This window comes from Sebastes umbrosus, chromosome 20, assembly GCF_015220745.1.
Source record: "Sebastes umbrosus isolate fSebUmb1 chromosome 20, fSebUmb1.pri, whole genome shotgun sequence".
Classification (NCBI taxonomy): domain Eukaryota; kingdom Metazoa; phylum Chordata; class Actinopteri; order Perciformes; family Sebastidae; genus Sebastes; species Sebastes umbrosus.
The window spans coordinates 1,698,227-1,720,139 of record NC_051288.1 but is presented as its reverse complement, the minus strand read 5'-3'; the positions used below and the strand labels follow the sequence as shown (position 1 = coordinate 1,720,139).

The window sequence follows — 21,913 nt, the reverse complement described above, 5'->3', positions numbered from 1 at the left end:
TTTTTTTTTTTATCTTATCAACTTGTTCTTATAAAAGTACAGTAAAAGTATGAAACTCAAGTTTTACATCACGCCTAAGATTTGGGGGAATGAATTGTGAATAGTTATAAAGAAAAAAGCAACACATTAATGACAAATTAAAGGGAACAACATAAAGTGTCTTAAAGCTGCAGTAGGCAACAAGTTCTTGGTATCATTGGGCCAAAATTCCATAATAATCTGAGAGACTTCTGCACCTCATCATGGCTCTGTTTTCAGGCTTTAAAAAATCAAGCCCGTGACGGGAGACTTTGACCAATCACAGGTTATTTCAGAGAGAGAGAGCGTTCCTATTGGCTGTGCTCTGGCTGGAGGGCGGTGCTTGGTATTTCCCCAACAGATCTCAACATGGCTGCCGGGTTACAAACTTTCTCATCTTACAGCTAAACAGTACACTACAAGATGATTCTGAAAACATCTGAGCAGAGAAATAGACATTAAAGTAACAGAATATTTATTAATATTTGATCAGCGCTGCCTAGTTTGACGGTTTGGTCGGAGTTAGCGAGTGATTGACAGCCGGCTCTCATAGAAAGCAGCTGGAAGGCAGACTCCAGATCAGCTCTGACGACTTGTTTTGGTGGTAGTTCCAAAATTTTTCATAGGTGTTTAAGTATATTGCATCCTCGTGACTGTAAGGGCCGTAACATGTGATGCACACCATTTTCATATCAGTGAGCCCCCACGTGAACAATCCTATCACCAGACAATAACGTTGATGTCAGACGATTCTGCAGAACCCTGTATATGTTTTTTTTTTTCAAAATGTGTTAATCATGACATTTAGACTTGTCCAATATGTTATTCAAACATCTGCATTCATTATTTCACCACTCATTTATTCTGGAAGTTTCTCTTTGATTTATCACCTGTCCCTACATGTTGCCATGAATCCTGGCGATGCGATACGTAACGCGATAGCAGGGGGTTACAATTCATATCTGCGATATATTGCAATACTGTCAAGCAAGGCGATATATTAAATAATAATTTTTTAAGTAAAATAACTCAACTTTTTTATGAAATCAAAAAAAGTGGATCTGCATTTGCATTTTTCACAGTCGCTGTAAACTGTCTTTATTTTGGATCGACCCACGTTTTATTTTAAAAGATTCTCGGCGAGTTTCAAGTAGGCAGCGAGTCGCGTCGGACGCCTGTGATTTGCATAAAGTAGGCTGGACCTCAACTCATGCAAATGAGGATGACGGGCGTGTGTAGACAGCTCCGTTTCTCGAATCACACACCACGCCTACCAGAATGCATTGCACGGCTGCCTACATAGACAATGAATGGGAAGAGTGGTAAGGAGACGGAGCCTAGTGGACACGTACCATGGTGTAGTGAGCGCATCTCTCTGCCCATGAAATAAAGTATTGAATGAGTTAATCTTTGCATGTAAACTATTAATTAAAAATCGATACAGTGTTTTTGAGAATTGATACAGTATCAGAAAACATATCACAATATATTTTCTTCCACCCCTACTTGTATGTGGCCTATTCTGTTGATTTTTGTCTGCTCTGACATTTGGGAGTGTCAGTATAGTTCTCACAGAGATTTGCCTTATCTCTGATCTTAGAATGACTTCCCTTTTCATAGAATCACAAGAGATCGTGGCCAAACGCTCACACATACCGTCCACAGAGAGCTGACTGGATATCATGATATGGCTGTTCAGTTGTTGGACAGAATGCAGATTCTTAGAAATCAATGTTCTGATGGTTTCCACGATACCCCCTGAGCATGTGACCACAATCAATTCTGCAAATGCTCATTTAGCCTTGGCATTGGGTTCAAGGTGTTTAGTGGCCGGCTCAGCGTGACTTCTCTTGCCTCCCCTGTGTGCTGTATGGTGATGTGATGTTTGGAAGTGTGATGTGAAACAAAATGCCACGCCAAATGTCAGATTACTGAGTCACTTGTGTGCCATCTGGATGCTATTATGCAAACTCGCCAAGGAGGTATTCTCCGGAGATTGGTTAGAAGCAAAGGGACATTTAATGTAAGTAATCTTCTCGCAGAGGTGAGGGTGACTGTATCCGGAAGAAAGTGTCTAAGACCGGGCTGTGCAGCCCACCCATCACAGTTCTATGGTTGATTCAGACACTAAATCTGACTGACACCATCTGACAAACACACAGCTGCGTCATCAGCATGCTGACAGAAAAACATCCATTTAGCAATTTAGATATTGACCCTGTTTGACCCAACAATCTGGAGAGCATGTCAATCATAAATAATCAACCCACTGGCTTTGCATCTATTTTAATGTGCCAATTTAAGGAGATGACGGCAGTAACGGATGGACAGCATGTATCCAGGGGGGTCTCACCCTCACCGTGAGCTCCCTTCATCATTGACAGATATTTTCTAGAGCTGCTTCATGGTTACGTGGTGTGTGGAGTTTGCTGATGGTTCTTGCCGGTTGAACTAGGGACCTCTTTCTTGAACATGGTTAATTGCGATCCCCAGATTACAGAGGGATCACTGAACATGGCTTGTCCAGGTTCTTAATGAGCTACAGTACTTATGCTTCTTCTCAGTGCGCCATTCAGCCCGGCCCGTCCTTGTCTCTGGACCCCCCTCAGACGTGGGCTTTGAGAGGAAATCACCAGATTGAGACAAAACTTCTTTAGATGATCGAGAAACATTGCATAGCGTCGGTCCCATGTCGGGGTTCTCTACAGGGAGCTGAGCTGATAATACCTATTACTCAGTCAGCTGTGGACACTTCCTGTGACTTCATTTTTAATTTTGTGAACATTTGATCTTTCTGTGGTTTCAGAGAAGCTACGAGTTGCAGATTGAGCGGATCAACTGCATTTTTTCAAGTAGCATGTCACTGTTATAAGAGTCTCATAATGTAGGAATTTCAAATATCATGTGGACTGAAGGTACTCATCACATAGTATGTCAATTTATATACTTGTACATGACTGGTGGTGGACTAATGACATGTCCAGGATTGCCTACCCTCCAGTAAATACATGCTGATGGGCTGAATGTGAAGATTGGCTGTATGTGAAGACTGGCTGTTTGGGTTTAATGACATCACAGCAGACTGCATGTATTTACAACGTTATGTAGGAAAGCCCAAAATGTTTTCATCAGATATGAACTGAATACTGGCAGCTGACAGTATGCAACCACATATGTGGGATACAGGATGGATTTAGATGGATGGTTGTGGTCTGGTGCTTCGTATGGAAAGACATCCTCTGCGGTATCGGAATGTCAAACAGCTTGTTCTGTGGTTGATTTTTGTCATTTTTGTAGTTTTTTCAAATAAAAATCTATTACAATGATTTCGTCCAACTACTATATATTACTAATATATAAAGTTATTTTGTAGGGGACAGAGTTGGAAAAATAAACTGTGTGTTGTTCTATGGTACCTTCTTTGGGTCTCAGGAACAACATGTAAAACCTTTTACATCCTGGCTGCAGGTTCAATCATTCTAACAGATAGTAACTAAACAGACGTGTATGTTGTTCTTTTCATATGTTCAGGATTCAGTCTCAGATCACTATGAATTTCCCCCGTTGAATCATCTCTTCTGTGAGAATCACTGTTAGGCGTTTATATGAAAAAAGAGAAGGAACACACAGAAGACACATCCCATCTATCTCCATAGCTCGAGCAAATATTGAAACCCATGACGTGAGGGCCTCCCTCTCCTCCCTCTCCTCCTTCACTTCTGTCACAGAAGTGAAGGATGTTTCAGCGGTTGGCTCTAATGCATTTTTAAACAGGCACAGCAGCAGACAGCAAATGAACGTGCCGCGACGGCAACACTGCGACAGGGTCTCCATCTATCGCTGCCTCCTCCTCACATACAAACATACAAAGCAGCTTACGCACACACACACACGCGGTCCTACACACTGCTGAGAATAGCTGGTCATTCATCAACTCTTCTCAGTACAATGGGCTCAGTAAAGGTCCCATCTTTCAACTAAGCACCTCCACACGGCGAGTGCCGCGCCCGAGCTCTGTACTCGCTGCATCACATTCCCTGTCAGCCACAAACACTCCTGCACAGTAGGACGGAGAAATGATCGGGTGAAACTGTTGTTTATTCTCTGAGTTGGAAATTACAAAGGCCTCTGCTTCCCGGATGACAACACAGGAGACTGTTACTAGCTGATTAGACCATACTTCATGCACACAGAGAGCCTGAGAAAAAAAGGGCAATGAGACGGAGGATGAGAGTAGTGTGTGCAGGTTTTGAAGAATTGTGCCATTGCTGAGAACTCAAAGGACTGCAACTTAAGAAAACTAGTAAAGAACATATTCACCACTTGCATGTAAGTAAAACAACCAGCCACATTTAGAACATATTCACCAATCACATTCAAACAAGGCAACATCAAAAAGCTCATTTTTTTTGTACATTAACTAAGATTAAATTGATTAATTTTTTTTCCCCTCCAACTACTGTTTTAAAGGTCAAGAGTTATATTTTATATCAGTTTAAACATTCTGATTATAGCATTAGGAAAAACCTGGTGATTCATGGTTCTGATAAAAAAGCGGAAGGTAAAAGCTAGAGGTGAGAAGTTCACAACATCTCCCAAAGTGCACCAGTGTGTAACATTTAGGGGGATCTATTGGCAGAAATGGAATATGATATTAATAAGTATGTTTTCTTTAGTGTATGATCACCTGAAAATAAGAATTGTTGTGTTTCCGTTAGCTTAGAATGAGCCGTTTATATCTACATATCTTCTTCGCAGTCTGCCATGTTTCTATAGTAGCCCAGAAGGGACAAACCAAACACTGTTTTGGGCCGAACGTCGATAACGTTACTTGCTCCCGTCGCCGCAACTCTCTCTCTCTTGCTTCACCATTCACTTGCCACATACACACACACTCTACACACTGGCTCCGAGTAGGGCCATTTGCGTTTCCTCGTCCGGCCACCGTAGTTCTTCTACAGGCTTGGCACACATCAGAAGTAGGGGCTGTCGGCAATTTCAATTCTAAATCGGAAATCGATTGAAATTGGCTTCTGAATCTCGACCATGTGGCGGTGGTTCAGGAGAGGACATGAGCATTTTAGTGTTTGTGTGAGAGTGTGTATGAGTCCAGGTGAGATGTGTCTGGAAACAAAACGAACTGCAAAATTACACGAACACTTCTACTACCCACGCTGTCAACTGGATCTCACACACGTCTCTGTGCGCTGCCCCATGTGTGGATGTCATTCTTTGCTTGAGTTTTAATTAAAGGGATTCTATTGCAAGAATCAGAAATGTCTTGTTAACAGCGACACCTTTGGCCGTTAAGTCAACTAAAAGTCAGCGTCCTGTTGCTTGCACTTGTGCTCGCTCTACATAGACATGAACGAGCATCGGTCAATAGCAGTGAGGCGACACACGTTAGCTAAAAGCACAATATCCCTCTATATTTCAGCTGCTTGGCAGTAATGTTAGCTGACCAGACGAAGGTCTCTCCATGAATCAATGCGGATCCTAGTGTTGGCTTTTCCTGCCCTCAGCCTCCCGAACGCTGGTCCGGAGGGAACAGGGGAGACACTGGAGTTTTTGGTCGGGAGGACGATAACGTTTCTCTCTGCGGGAGCCCCGTCACTCACAAGACACGGAAAACCTCTGTTGGTCTGGAGGAGCTGCAGCAGTTATTTCTGCACAAACGTCCACTGTACATTCACTAGATATTCTCAGAGCTAAACTAACTCTTCTGCAGTTGGAGTGTGCGCGCTTGCACTAGTGGAGAGGTGGAGCGAGAGAGAGAGAGTGAGAACGAGCGCGTGTGTGAGTGAAGGCAGGCAGAGGAGCAGAGTACAGCAGAGACTCCGGCCCTGGAGACCAAGCTACGGTCTCCTCTGTGGTCTTCTGACCACGGTCGGGAAGCTGAAGCAGGAAGAGTTAACACTGTTTGCAAGACGGGCTTCATTAGATACAACTTTGTGGTTTTGTGCTTCCGTGTAGTTGTGTTGGAGTCTGCAGTCTGAACAGCGATGGGACACCCGAGCCGTAATGATTTATACGTGTTAGGCCTACAAACAGTACCTTTACTATTAGGCTTTTTTTTTAATGCTACAGTATGTGTGTGTTGTCAAGGTGATAAAAAATGTGCATCATTGGTGTTTGTCCGTTTGCTTGTGGTTTAAGTTGAATCATGTGAGCCTCCATCTAATTATCACATTTGAGGCCTTTTTTCATGATGAAAGCACAGACTAATGTAGTCTGTCTGTCTTGTACTCCCAATAAGTAACACAATTTACAAAGGACACGCGAGCCTGTGGTTCCACGACCGGATGTAATAAATATTGTATGCAGCCCTGTTTTCCTTTTTATTTGTTTAGTTTTGTTTTTGGTCTGTAAGGTTTTCTGCTGTAGCCTCGTGACTTTCTGGATTCTGTTTGATGTAATCATGTTTTGCAGGGTAAACACTGAGCGGAACTCCACCTACAGCCCTTTCACTCATCCCATAATGCCTCTCGACTCTCTTATTTATGTCCATTCCCTTCATTTGAGGAAAATTAAAGGGGATATTTCACCCACTAAATAAGTTTGGTCAGCAATAAAATTGGGAATGTGGCTTTGTGTACACTATAAAAGTCCAATTTTAAAAAATGCACAATATTTCTCTACATGGATTGTATTTTGTGGATTATATGAAAAGCATATCTCAAATTGGTGAATTCTCTCTTTAATTGTCGCCCTCACACTACTAACAGTCTGTATTTGAGCTGATACAGAGCATTCCTCATGGACACTGAACAGATCTTTCAATTGCTTTTGTCATGCAGGTACCCATCAGCCACAACTATAATCATGTGGCTCTAGGTAGCCCTACTCGCACACCTAAGACCGGTAAGACAAACTAGGGGGAGAGGGGAATATTCAAGTGAATCCACCGCTCAGTTTAGTGTTAGAGATGAAGCCTGGACCAGGACATTAACTTGAATTTTGTGCTTGACATGGATGTGTGAAAAACCCCTTGACATGGTCCTCTTTTCAATTCGCCCCACCACAAATCCATTCTGTTATTGAAAGTTAGGCTTTTCTGTTGAAGACTGAATTGTAGAAGTGTCACATCCCATAGTCATGAACATTTTTCTGAGTGGGATCAGGCCACAGTCACTGCACATCTCTTTTTTTAAAGGGAATACAATTGGCGGAGTACCAAGTTAATGTTCTGTCGAGGTCATCTCGTCCTCTGGTTGACAGAGCGTGTGAAAGTTATCACCGTAACCTCATGCTCCCCGTGAGGAGCATCACCGCGACTCGCTTTTTATTACTGATGTCATGCAGCTGTTTGTTTGAACAGTTCTTATGAGCGATCCGAGGCTCGCCCGGGGTCGCAGACTGGCAGATGTGGAGGGTAGCGATTGCATAAGGATGCAAAGTGGAGGCTGGAGAGAGGAGAGACAGTAGAGATAAAAGGAAAGAAAGGAGGCCGTAAGCTGAATATTCACTGGCTTCTGTATTTATTAAATCACTCTGATCTTGCCATTTGATTTATATTCTGTTTGTTTCAAACACAAATATAAAAAAAACGACCCAGGCATTCAGGGGCTATGCTTGGATTCTGCAGCCAGAATGGACATAATTGACCATATGGTCCATTTCTCTCTCTCTCACACACACACACACACACACACACACACACAGATAAGAAAAGTGCAACTATGGAGAAATGCCTTGGAGATCTATGGAAAACATGAAAAATCCATTTCAACAACACATCTAACACAGACTTTGATCACAGGCCCCCTGAAAGGCTTCCAATTTCAGCACGCAGTGTATTTTCTAGATAACGCCCGCTGACACCACCCCACCCCCCCAGTTTGTGACTGAAAGAACCAGGAGATACAAGCAGAAAATCACAAGCAGAAAATGCACAATCATACATACAAATGTACATGACATGCCTCAGGAAGTAAAAACTGATTTGATTTGAATATGCTGAATATGCAGTAACAGTAGGTCTTTGTAGGTTCTGTTATTCTCAACATCAACGTGTCTCTGAAATATTTGTTTTTCACTTGGGTTTGGTAGCTCACCGATCATTGAGACGTGGTAAGTCATGTATACATTTAGTGTAAAAACTCATTCATTTACATCCCAGCACACATTTGTGTACACATTCACCACTAACCAACCCCTGTCTTGGTGTCTTACACTTCAAAATGGTGTTTTTTCAGACCTGATTTAAGTCGCATTTGTTAATAATTCTTGCTGTTTGTTTGAACCTGTTTTATGGGCAGAAATATGCATGTGGCAATAGAAACTGAACTGGAATCATATAATTTTAATTTGTGTTGTTTAATTTGAATGATTACATGAGAAAACTGAATCTGAATAGCATAATGTCAAATTGAATTCATCAGTTTGGAACTAAATTCCAATAAACTTGAAACTGAATGTGATATGAATGTTGCTCTGAAACTGTATTTGATCCTCACTGAAAATTAAACTCTATACTTCCACGATCGGTTCTCAAAATTCAAATTCCGTCCTTACAATTAATTTTCTTTTTACTGAGACACACATCCAGTCCTTTAGGAAGAGTAATCGAGTGCAGATTCTCAGAACTCCGATCTGTGTACGTTTCAAAGTGGCCTATGAGCAATTTAGGGTCAACAATGAACCTAACCTGGATGTGTTTGGATTGTGGGAGGAAACCGGAGAACCCGGAGAAAACCCACGCTAACACGGGGAGAACATGCAAACTCCACACAGAAGGGACCCAAGCCGGGTTTGAACCTTCGACCCTCTTGCAGATGGATAGTGGCGGGATGTTTTTTTTAGTAATAGGAGCTCATGTTTGATTGTGTGAGGGACAGATTAACCCTCACTAAACCCAAATATGTACTTGTGCTGAGTCAATCAGATGTTAACAAAAACGTGGATCAGTCCAAATTGGGAGGGGCCCGCTCGTATACCCCCTCGATATCGAAAGAATTGGATCGACCCACTCTGACAGGCAGCGTTCCGCTCAAGCCTCCAGGAAGTGCGCAAGGCTTTCAAGCAAATTTTCGTAGTGGCTAAACGGTGGAATTACAACTTCCATTCTGTCACGCGATGCCACTGGGCCCAAAAAAGACTGAAAATGAAAATGCACTAATAGCCGAATCCAGAGTTATTTCCTTTCCTGCGTTCATGGGAATGAGGCCCAGACCAAGGGCTGGTTAAAGGAAACGCTACTGCGCCTGCTCTATGGGGCCAATGGATGCTGAAGATCAGGGTACTTTATCACTCGCAGTTGAGCCATTTTGGCTTCCTGGGCCACTGAGCAACTTTCATAGGAATGACAGGAGCCTGCCTCCAATGCTGCATCCAATTCTCTTTATACATCCATGATTCCGCTCTCTGCTGTCTGTGGCTGTGAGTGCCAGGCTGGGCCATGCCGGGGTTGAACATTTAAACCTTTTAAAACTCAATAAATACCTTTATTGTAAAAATTTAAAAAAATAAAAGCGGCCCTTGCAAGACCGGCCCACCGGGAAAATTCCCGAGCTTCCCGTGGGCCAGTCCACCCCTGGCAGGGAGGACAGAATGAAAGTACGAGTCGTTTACTCGTTTTTTTGTGTCAGTAAACTAAAAATGTAATTGAATTTGAATTGTGAGAACTGAATGTTGAAGTATAGAGAGGATCAAATACAGTTTCAGAGCAGCTGAAATCGAAACTCGTGAATTCAATCTCAAATTATGCTGTTCAGATTCAGTTTTTTAATGCAATCATTCATTTGAGCTAATCAAATTAAAAACTGAATCATTCAAATTCAGTTAGTCAATTAGTGACACATATTTCAGCCCATACTGCTTCAACAAGAAAATTTGTTTTAGTTTATCATGTGGGGGGGGAAAAAGTGCAAGAATCCTGTTTTGACCCATGAAAGTATATGAAAGTCAAGTTGTGATTTCATGTGAAAGAAACATAATTTGTGTTATTCTATAGTTTTCTTATTGTCAACAAATCCCACAAAAGGCCAAATAACAACGTGTTAGTCTCTCACTACTTTCTGACTTCCCTACCCTGTCCTGTGGCACTCAGACACAAGCCCATTGGTTCCTACTGAAGACGTAAATCGTTGAACAGGGGTCACAAATATAGTTTCATTTTTTTTTAATTGTCAACAGTTTCCTAAAACAGCTGGGCACTGTAGATTTTAGCAAACATTACTCAAACTGGGGGAAATAGTGCATTTGTTGGGACTATTTTTTGCCAGGGATGAATACACATTTGATGCACTAGTGAGTATTAATGGCACCAGGAATGTACAGTATATATTAGCCTGGTTCCAGAACTTTGAATAGCCGCCCACATGTTGACTTCTGTTTTCTCTAGAGAGAAATAGTCAATCAGAGCTCTGTAGTAAAGAGTAAGAATGGGAATGTTACATTCCTACATGGCTAGCTAGTAGGGGTGTAATGATTCATCTACTACATCTATGTATTGATTTATATTCCTACGATCCAACTACATCGATAGGTATTCGGCAAGTTGTCCATCACGGAGACGTATATCAATCTAAAATCGATTTGAAATGCAAAAAACGTGGATCGATACTAAGGATCTGCACCTTTGAGGAATCCTGACCTGCACTGTCCAGTGTCCAGCTATTTATTTTCACAGTCACACTGATTGCATTTTTGGCAAAAAAAGTTGCTGGTATTGATTCAATCATGAATCATATCATATCCTACCGCTCTAGATGAGCCAAATATCGTCCTTGAATTGTATCGGAACCATGGAATCGTATTGTTGTAAAAACGTATCATTACAACTCCTACTAGCTAGCTACCTTGCTAAACACCCATGAAAAAATAGTGACCAAACAAAATGGCTAACAAGCATAGATGAACTATAGGAAGCTCTACATGTTGTAAGACAACTCTAAAGAATGAAAACTCTCAAATGGGCATATTACTTCAATAGTCATGAAAAAACATGAATTGGTTCTAGCAACTGCTAATGCCTCTTCCATGACAACTGAAAATGCTGTCAGTATAAGACATATTTCACTTGCTGATAAGTTAGGGCAAAACAAAACAAATCCCCCTTCACACAAGTGTCAGGTGAATAAAGTAAAGGAAAAATGGTGATTCAGTCTGATTATCAGGATAGTGCCAGGCTTTGGCTAGAGAGGCAATACTCGTTTAGTAAGATTCAATGGACTGTTGGTTTGGACTTTGATTCCATTCGTTGGCAATAAGAAAAAAAAAGATTTGCAAAGACTACTGAGTCAGGTCTGTGTGGTTGTACTGTCCATCGTGATGAAGCAGTGAAATGTGTTTGCTATTGAGATAGCTGACAGCGTGTCACAGTCCGAGTCAATTCCCCCCGTATTGATGCCAGTGTGGCAGACTGTCTCCCTGCCCTGCCACCACCCCTCCGTCCCTACTCTCCCTAGCTTCTCGTTCATCCTGCTATACTCTTTCCTTCTGTATTTCAGTCTTACTTTTCACTTTTAGATTCTCTTATCTCCATCTCTTCTCTTTCCTTTCCTTTATTCCGTCGTGCAGCAGTTACTAAAGCCCTATTTTATCGGTCTATTGGAGGCCCGGTGTGGAGCCGCAACCCATGGCCCACTGCTCGCACTGCGTGACAGACTCACAGCCCACTGGGGAAAGCGAGATAGAGCAGGAGTGAGAGAAGAAAATGAGAGAGAGGGGAATACTGAATGAACCAAGAAAGAATTAAGGAGCGAAGGAAAGTGGGTGGCAGCATGGTAGGACAGATAAGATTGACGGAGCAAGGAAGACGGCAGTGAATGGGACAGAGTGAAGATGTTTGTGTGCATGTGTGAGAAAGGGAGATAAAGAAAGGCAAAAATAAAAGAGGGCTTTGGTCAGTCACCCCTCCCCCACCCGTGCATCTTCCTGGCATCATATCACGTCACATCAACGACAGCCAGTCCAGCCAACAGATCACAACATCACAGCACTGTCACAAGCAGGGTCACTCTCCAGCCACACATCTGTTGTTTGGTCTGTTGTCTTGTTTTTTTTTCTTCCTTTGCTTTTTTGGACCACTATTTCCTCCCGTCAAACCACCTGTCAAGTCAGTCCAACGCCAAACGCTCACGAGTGCCTGATGTGACCGCCTATACTCCCCCATTGCTGCCACCAGCAAGTTGGAGTTTTAGATGTGCAACCATTTCTCAAAGGCTGGACACTTTCAACTCACTGGCTGAATTAAAGCTCAGGCAAAGAAACTAAAGGCAACCGATAGTGTAACCCTAGTTCTATTAGCACAGGAGGAGCTCTCTACTGGACTCTATGGGTACTACTCTCCTCCAATCATGTGCACGACCGTTCACCCACTGAGATTTGCATAAACGTAGCCGGCCAATCAGGACATGCCTTACCCTGACATGTCTAAGAGGTAAAATGGTATGCAACCAGGAAAGGCGTCGACCATGACGCTACTGTAACATATGTCTTCGACACTCACCCCACTGAACAAGAGCTGCCGACTCCCACACGCTATGTGTAGAGTGTGAGTGGACCTATAGGCCTGGAAAGATACATTCACAAAGCCATCCCACCAGGCGTTTCTTGGAAGGGCTATACCAGCAACACCTCACCAAAGCACACAAACAACTGTTCGTTGCACCTGAGGGGAGCCGTGCGTTCAACATAACATGCCAACGCACAAACAGGGCATAGCAGATGGGACTTTGCCTCCCCATCTCCCGCATGGAGTGGAAGACAAAAGACATCCAGTTATATGACCCTCGACCTGAATGAACTCCTTAAGCTCTTAAGAACAAGTGAGGGGTTTTGTCTGAGAGTAGACCTGCTGTGGTCACCACAAAGCATCAAACAACTGGGGTGACCGATAGGGCAAGTCAGGTCACATACTCTCTCAGCTGAGGTCAATGCATGCAGCAAGGCTGTCTTGAATGGCAACACCTTAAAGAGGAACACTCTAGAGGCTCAAAGGGTCCTTTACCAAAGGCCTGGAGCACCAATGGTATTTCCCACCACAGGGAGGAGGCACGCACCACTGGTTGTTGTCTCCTGATCCCCTACTGAAACCGCTTCATGAGAGGACGGCCAAAGACCGGTCTGTAGCCAAACCCTACCCCATGGCAGGAAGAAATGACTGCTGCATAAACTTTAATATTGGCATGAGACAGCCCTCTATCCATCAAACACTGTAGAAAGGAGAGAACAGACCCAACTGCACAGGAAAGGGGATCAAGCCTCCTTATCCTTGTACCAGCGTTGGAACCCTAACCACTTTGCTTCGTAACAGGCAGTGGTGGTTCCCTCTCTTGCCGCCTGGATAGTCTGCACAACCTGCACAGACAGTCCAGGCCCTCCTCAGCATGTCCCTCTCAGGAGCTAAGCCTGGAGAGGATTGGCCCAGAGTGGGCAGCTCACCTATTGTCCCTGCCTCCTGAGACAGAGCCACCCCTAGCACTGGGGGATGATCGAGCGATGACCTGGTGCTATCAGAATGATTGACAACTGCTCCCGCCTCATTCTCTCCAGTAGGGGAGGGATGAGATGGAGGCGCGGCGCAAAGGCGTGAAACAGCTTTCTTGGCCATGGCACTGTGGGATAGGAATTGTGCTTCCTGATATCCAAGTGTATGCTGGCAAACCATGTCCTGCAGGCGGTAGCCCCAGCAGCACCGCTGAGGGAGCTGCCGCCATGGACTCCAGCGCCTGAATGACGGTCAATGTCGAATCCACCTGGAAATCGAGCTCTCATTTTCAGTGGCTGCTAGTGGGATTCTGCAACACACTGCCAGATATCTAGTAGAGGAGATAAATGACAGTCGCCTGAGTTGGACGAGCCGGGATGGCGAAGACAGGCTCACTTACCAGGGTGGGAGCAGGTGTGCAGCTGTAGTCCAACATGTGTTGCTGTTGCGGTCGTCACCAGTGGAAAAGACTCTGCAAAAGGTATACTGAGACCATACTGGACACCAATGAAATATTGTCATCGAAGCCGGTGCCTCAGCAGAGATGACTGGAGCCAGCAGCAAGAGCGTTGCCAGCCGGAGCAGGGACTTCGACTGGCCATGCTCATCAAAGCGTCGGAAGTGAACCTGCCGCTGCTGGCGTTTAATCTTGGGGGCAGCTCTTTGGGCTGGTGGCTGCTGAACACCGCTCTCTGTGGCCTGTACCGAGGCATTCGAAGCAGGCGTCGTAAAGATCCACCCCGGCGGCGTTCTTGAAGCGGGCGACTCCATCTGTGGAAATGTAGCAGTCAGTGGGCAATCGTCGGATTAGCCGGCTACGTTTATGCAAATCTCAGTGGGCACACACCCTGGTGATTGGAGGAGAGTAGTACCCATAGAAAAACTGTATATAAAGCCAACAACCAGGGCCAAAAACTAAGCTTTTAGAAATATTGAGGTCCAAACACCCCTCAAAAAAATGTTCCTTAATTATTTTTTCTTCACATTTTATGTATTCACTTAACTGTTAAATTGCATTTGTCTGTAAATGCTGTTCTTCCTGCATGATGTGTCTAAATGCAGTTTCAAAGCCCAAAATGCCAGATATAATTCTGGTGGGGATGTACCAAGTCCCCTTTTTTATTTAGTTTTTGGCCTAAAAACTGTCAAACTGAAGGATTTGGCCAGTCCCATTTTAGACACAGTTTCCAAGCCAACTTAATTTATCAAGTCTTAAGTTCTCCATGTTCAGTATATTAGAAAAACACAAAGTACAAAACATTCAGGTCGCATTCACTTTTGCTGGTCAAAAAGACAAACAAGAGAATGACAATAACCTAGTTTACTGATGGGGCACCACGATGTAATAGCTCAGAGTGACAGTGCATTTTAGTAACGGCTCACCACTGGAGTACAAGCTGGACTGTTGTGCTCATACAATGACAAAGTTTAATTTGAACAGTGATGAATATTTAAATATTTAATTTTGAATAAAAGTGACAGCCTTATAGACATAAAGTTAAAACAGGTAAAAAATGTAAAAAAAAAGGGAATTTGTCCTGTTACAACCCCCAAAGTCCCAGAGACCAAGACATGGACGTCTCAATGGTAGCTACAGCCCTGGAAACAACAATGAATTATTTACACCTGACAGAGGTCTGAAGGATATTCTAGTCTCTATATTTTGTGACATTTTAACCCAAATTTACTTGCACAATAAAAAAAGTATACTTCCACAAATCCAACCATGGATTCTTATTTAGACCAACAAGATTTTTCTAAGATTTGTTCCTTGCACCCCCCTGCCTTCAGGAAATATTTGTAACACTAAAGCTCCAGCTCCAATCTTCCCTTCCTCTCCCTCAGTAGGTGGTCTTCCATGATGGCCCGATCTTGGCTAGCTTTTGGGGGGAGGGGGGTGGAGAAGCCAGCCTGCCCATTTTTTTTTCTCTTCCCTCTTCTGTGTCTTATATGTATGTATGTGTCTCCAGAAAACAATCGGATAAGCGGCATCCTGACCTCGCAGACGGAGCCCTACAACCTGTCTTTCTCACTCTCCTTCCAGAGCCTGTCACACCTGCCGCCCTCCTATGAGGCGGCCGTCCAAAGCCGACCTCAGCCGGTTCTCATCCCTGAAGAAACTCAGTAGGTCCAAGTTCACTGCACTAATGCAAGAGTAGGCTCCCTGCCCTGATGCCCTGCATGACAAAAAATATGCATTAAGTGTGCTTTCCTGACTCCTGACTGGGACTTACTGAGTGGCTCCGAAGTGTTTCAGCTGTGACAATGATTTGCTTGCCGTATGATGGATCGAACAGTTGAAAATAAGTCCTCATGCACATATTTCTGGAGATTTTTGCAACTCCCCATTGATCATTTCAGTGGATGGAGAGAGGGCCTTGAATCAGAATGCAGACTCTGATCCTTCATGAAATCAGCCTAGTCTCTCAAGAAACGATGAGTCATTGATATTCCATGCTTCTCGTCTCCACTTAGAGGCTGCAGCCACTATTTCTCTTGAAGCGTATAAGTACATTAAGCCACTTCTTCTGCCCGGCCCGGCTCGGTATTGATTTAGTGGTGCTACGCTGGATTTCTGCTACGTAATGAGGTCTCATCTCATGATATTCTCCGAGTGGAACGCAAATATTCCTTAAGGGCTTGTTAATTTCATCATGACTGCCCCACTTCACTGCTGGCTTGCAGTCAAAGTGAAGGATGACGATCTACAACTCATCCCGTCAGGGCTCACTCCACACTGGCTCCCGCTCGTAGCTGCCAGGCACCATTTCAAACTAAATGGCAAACAGGTTTGCAGGATGCAGTGCTATTTACTGGTCCTCAGTTGTGTTGGGAGAAGAAAACCGTCCTTTTGCGTGAAGAATTAACGTAATAGTTTAGGCTGTAACACAAAACTAAATGAATTCAATTGTCAGCGCTAGTAGCCCCACAGAGGAGACAGTGTTAGAATGGAAAAAATATCCTTCAGGCAGTGTCCTTCAGTCTTCCCAACTTTCTTTCTGCTTCCAAAGCAAATTATTTGTCGCAGCAAATAGCCAAAGACTCTGCAGTTTTCTTTTGTTGCTCAACTAGTGTCTGCACACTGATAGATCATGTTGTATTGTGCTGGAGGGAAGATAGAGCGGCGTTTTCATTGTCGGGATAAATAAAAGAGAAGAATGCTACTGCTTATTAATGCAAATTGGTATCAAACTGAAGAAAAGCATTTACCCATTGCATACAGCACGGTATACATCACAAGTTATTCATTCACTCCGTGGTAATATAGTTGATGAGTTTGCAGTGCCCCTGCCCCCAAATCCTGAAGACTGTTATGCTTGAGAAAGGAACATCTTGTTTTTATTATCTCTCATAATGAATCGATTTGCAGCAAGCACCCGTGGCTCGCTGCTGAAGGGGATTCTGGCTGAGTGTAATCTTGACAGGTGTTGTGAACATTGCTGCACCCATTATTGAAAAAGACAGGCTCAGAGTCATCTACGCATTCTCAACGAGGTGGAGAGGTCTGCTCTCCGTGATTTATTCCCACCATATAAATGACACCTCGGACTTAGAATTGGTGGTTAAACAATTCATGCTGGTATTCAGAGAGAATAAACAATTTGCGTATTTCTAACAATGGACTTATAAATGTTTCCATTTTTTTTTCATTTTGCTGCGCATTTTCATCTCCTTGACAATATGTTCTGACAGAGTTTTTGTGAATGTGCGTCACTATGTGTGTGGTTTTGTACTCAAAGCCGAGTCTTTCTGCATGTGTTTGTGTTGTGTGGCATGCAGTCGATGATACATTCACTCCTACACTCTTCTGTCTCTGGAAATGTATTCTTGTCTTTGTGATCTGCTTCTAAATGCATGTTGTAGTTGTTTGTACACAAGAATAAGGATTAAAAAAGCATCCACTCAAGGACATTAAACACGATTCTCAATGTGAAGTGATTGTTCAATAATGCAATTAGCTTTCCAGCATGTCCATATGAGGTGCCTGCGTGCTTCCTCTGTATCTGTATATGACCATGTTTGTTTATGGACTTTCAAATGACCTTTACAAAGTTGCCCCCACAGCCAGAGCTGCCTGTAGCATTCCAGATGAAGCCTGGATGTGTGGATGTTATGTGCCTAGCATGTAATACAGTCTGACTGTGATTCCACTGCCTCTCTCTATTTTCTATTCCCCTCCATGAGTTCGGAAAGGTGAAACTCAGATGGGTCCGCCAACACTATTCTCTGCATTGTGCGCAATGTTCTCCAATCCCACTTTATCCGATTTCTCCCCTTGCATTCTAAACACCTACCCGTGTTTCCTCTTGCTTTCACTCCCTGAATCTCATCCTCACCTCTTGCTTCTGTTTTTTATTCCCGTCCTCTCTGCAGCAGATAAAGAAGTCGACGACTACTACACTCGTAAGCGCCACCTGCCTGACCTGGCAGCAAGAAGCACTCTTCCCTTGCATGTTCTCAAAATGAGTCAAGACCAGGTGGGTTCACAAGTGTTTGGTTTGAGTGTGCAGGCGTCTAAACAAGGTCATGTTCTTTTGCTTTTTATGCATCTATGAGACGAAGCAAGCGTGCTATCTCTGAGTCTCCAGATTTGAATTTTGTTAGAAGCTATAGCGGGTCTTTCTCTTCTTGCTGCAGTGGTGGGTGGCAGAGCCTTTTACCCCTCAGCTTGTGAATAAACTCACCTCATTCATCTTTTGCTCAACAGCACCGGGAACAGCAGCAGCAGCTCCAGAGCCAGCCCACGCAGTCCTCCATCTCCAGGGGCCGCTCCCCAGTCGCAGTCTTCACAGCAACAGTCTCAGCAAAGGCAGAGGCCCCCGTCGCGTCCAGAGGGCCATGTCCCAGGACCGGGTCCTGTCCCCACAGAGAGACCCAGAGCAGGATTACAGCATGTCTTCTAATGGTATGTCCCCGTATGGAGGCAGGATCCTCTCGGACGAACAGCTCCTGTCTGCTGAACGTCTTCGATCACAGGAGCGTCTCCTTCCACAGGACCAGCCACAACCTCCCAAGATCGTCTGTACTCCAAAGACCGCATGTACTCCAAGGACCGACTCCTGTCGCAGGATCACCTGTACTCAAAAGACCGCCACTACTCTCAAGACCGCCTCTATTCACAAGATCGCCTGTACTCACAAGACCGCCTCCTATCCCAGGATCCTCTGCTCTCGCCGGACAAGCTGATGATGTCGCTGCAGCGCGGCATGGTAAGCAGCATCTCCGGCGGATTTCGTGGCAGCGACAAGTCGATGTCACGCGCCATCTCGCACACAGATGTGTTCGTACCAACCACGCCTCTTATGGATCGCTACAAGATGACCAAAATGCACTCCCATCCCAGTGCCTCTAACAATGGTGGCAGCAGCGGGGCGCAGGGAGCGGGAAGCACCGGGCACTCCAACACTTTAGCCATGAACCAGACAGCAACTAAGAGGCAGGCGTTTGCCTCCAGACGGACTCACACTGTGGAACAGCTCCACTACATCCCACCGCACCACCAGCAACAACAACAACAGCCACAGCACTACCGCACAGGCAGCAAGACTGAGGTGACTGTGTAACGGCAGCCAGGACTAGCTGAACTGCACTGGAAGGAGCACTGTTGTGTGCCGGGGGGGTGGGGTTGATGGAGGAACGTGGGTACACTGGCCTTCTTTTAGTAGGATGGGGGCAATTTCACTTTCTTTGACTGAGGTTCCTGCAAAGTCAAAGATTCCAGGACCAAGAACATCCATTAGCTTATCGTGAGAGACCGGAAAATGAAGCTACACTGTACACTGCATACACAGGCCCAGTCAGATCTGAAGCCAGAGAGGGTCATGGACGGGGGAGGGGTGGTATTATCCAGCTAACTTGCCTATTATTTCCACTGTCTTGATTACCCTATTCAACCACAGGCTACGGCCTCATTCTGTGTATGTTTTAGTGAGAAAACACTGACTGTGTCTGTTTAAGCCTTTTTCGGCTCCCTTTGTCCAAAAAAATCTATTCTATGACCTTTTCTGGCAAATCTTAAAGGGCTTTGCATGGTTAAAAACATAGACTGACTCTTCCGTGACTTCTGTTGTGCAACACAACACCACCACAGGGGATGAACTAGGTTGAGCCTGTAATAACTTTATAAATATATAAATAAATGAATAAAAAACAACCATTTGTACGCCCTGTCCTACTCATAGCTCTAGCGAATCTCAACGAGAGAAATCGAAATGGATGTTATTAGCACTTCTATTTGGTGCCTCTGACAGATGTTCCTTTCCTAAAACTGAAGTGGTTTTGTGGGTTACAAAGCACAATCAATGAAAACATATTCAGTTCTGTTTTTGATTTAGTTTTTGAGTTTGAATAGTGACGGCTAGCTTGTTTTGTTCTTAAAGCAATGGCAGGTTTTTTGCTTCCAGTAGACAATTGTAAATAAGCTATTCTAGAAGCAGTATTATGGACAAGTCTGTACTGGATGGACTTTGTATTAGACTGTCTGTTTTCAATAGATTCTTAAAAAACTATAAATCATCACTGTTTCGTGAGTTCAGAATAGAAACCCACTTAACCAAGTATTTGACAGGATAAATTAATACTATACTGTGTGTGTCTTTGCAAAACTGTTTGTAGGACGAGAAGCGAATGAATGTGTTGTTGATAACAGATATACCACTGTTCATATTTGGATGTAGACTGTGTTCCATTGACATCAGAGGAGTTGAAGATCATGGAAATGGATTATAATGCTTGTTATAGTCGGGTCAAATAAACCATCCATATTTTTCTAAACATTCAACATTGTTCCTTGAGAGATGTGTGTGTTGTGTGTTTGCTTCAAAAGATTGATACACCACATTACCACTGGGAGTTTTAGGTATACAATAACGTTGAGGTGTTTTACAATGAAGGGAAAAATAATTTAATTTGCCGAGTTCAATTTCAGCATGAGGAGTAAGAACCAGCTTTCATGGAAAAAGTGAAATTAGACTGAATCCCTGTAAATAAAGCTGGAGGTAATGAAGGAGGTGCATTACACACACAACGGTGTGTTTGCAGTCTTGGTAAGCAACCAGTGTTTTACTGACCTGGTGTCTCATTGGTAAGATGAAGCAACCTTAACCAACAAAAACTGCTTAGTTAAGATAAGGGAAATATTGAAATCATTGATATAAGAATTCAATGTTAAGTGTTGGTAGGACACATGATGGTGTTGAAGTCAGATTTCTCAACCCGGCCTCACTTCCTCCAACTTGTCAAATACCGACAATTGGGCAGTGCCCCTCGGCATCAGAAACCGACGCACGGAGGCACCCATTAGCGACAGTTTGTGACAAACCAGGCATTCAACTAACTCCAATGTAAACCCACCTGCAGCGTTATTTGACAGTCAGAGCAAGTGATGTAGTATTAATACCGTAAAAGTCTGCTGTGGGCGGGAGGGAGGGGAGGTGAATGGGTCAAACAAACACAAGACTTTCATCAGGAGACCGCTGTTTGTGTCCTGAGTGAAACTAAAAGTTCATTAGTCACATGACTCGTCGATAGTCACATAAGTCGGGTCAATGAAGTTAACGTCAACAATGACCGTTTCTTAACCCTACCTAAATGGTTGTGTTGCCTAAACCTAACTTCCTGTGAAAAAAGAAGTTCATTTTGAAAGGACACGATGCATGTAACGAGTGTATTTCCCCTGTCCGTCCAGAAGTCAAACAAGAGGGGTACTCCGTGCGTCAGTCTTTGATGTCGAGGGGCACTGACCAAGTGGCGGTATTTGACGAGTTGGGAGTGAGAATGTGTTGGTTTCTCTATGAGCTACTGGTTTGGTCATTTGCAGGTCAAAGGTCAAGACTTAGTAAAAAAACAGGCTAAATTTGCCTGGTTTGGTTGGAAAGTAACATTACATGTGACATATGTTATTTAAATTCAATTGTATTTTTATAGCGCCAAATCATAACAGAAGTTATGTCGGGGCACTTTTCATATAGAGCAGGTCTAGACCGTACTCTATAATATTAGTTACAGAGACCCGACAATTCCATGAGCAAGCACTAGAGCGACAGTGGCAAGGAAAAACTCTCTTTTAGGCAGAAACCTTGGGCAGATTCAGGCTCTGGGTGGGCGGCCATCTGCCTCGACCGGTTAGGTTGAGAGAGAGAGAGAGCATACAGAGAGAAACATAGTAGTACGCCGTAGCACAATGCTCCATGTTCCACATAGAGATGTAAAGTATTAGTGGTAATAATATTAATACAAATAATCATAAGAAATACCTGCAGAAAGTGACAGAAGGCATACCGGTCTAACGCGAAGGCGTATTTTTCACGTCATTTGTATGCCACTTTTCACCTGTCATTTGTACGTCATGAAACAAAACTACAGTCACGTCCGCAGTTGAGGCAACAAAACCACTCACTTAGGTTTAAACAACAAATCCACTTAGTTAGGTTTAAACAACAAATCCACTTAGTTAGGTTTAGG

At 43.8% G+C, this 21,913-nt stretch overlaps 1 protein-coding gene across 1 annotated transcript in view; it reads left to right on the top strand.

Annotated features, from left to right (window-relative positions):
- LOC119479515 (protein shisa-6-like) overlaps positions 1 to 20,234 on the top strand; it is a 76,233-nt gene extending 55,999 nt beyond the window's left edge. Inside the window, 10 exon segments of the mRNA XM_037755237.1 lie at positions 6,816 to 6,826; positions 6,828 to 6,879; positions 8,068 to 8,088; positions 15,421 to 15,533; positions 15,535 to 15,574; positions 17,825 to 17,928; positions 18,159 to 18,215; positions 18,217 to 18,267; positions 18,269 to 18,451; positions 18,454 to 20,234. Coding sequence (XP_037611165.1) covers positions 6,816 to 6,826; positions 6,828 to 6,879; positions 8,068 to 8,088; positions 15,421 to 15,533; positions 15,535 to 15,574; positions 17,825 to 17,928; positions 18,159 to 18,215; positions 18,217 to 18,267; positions 18,269 to 18,451; positions 18,454 to 19,014 — 1,193 coding nt within the window. The 3' untranslated portion in view covers positions 19,015 to 20,234.
- The last annotated feature ends 1,679 nt before the right edge of the window (positions 20,235 to 21,913 follow it).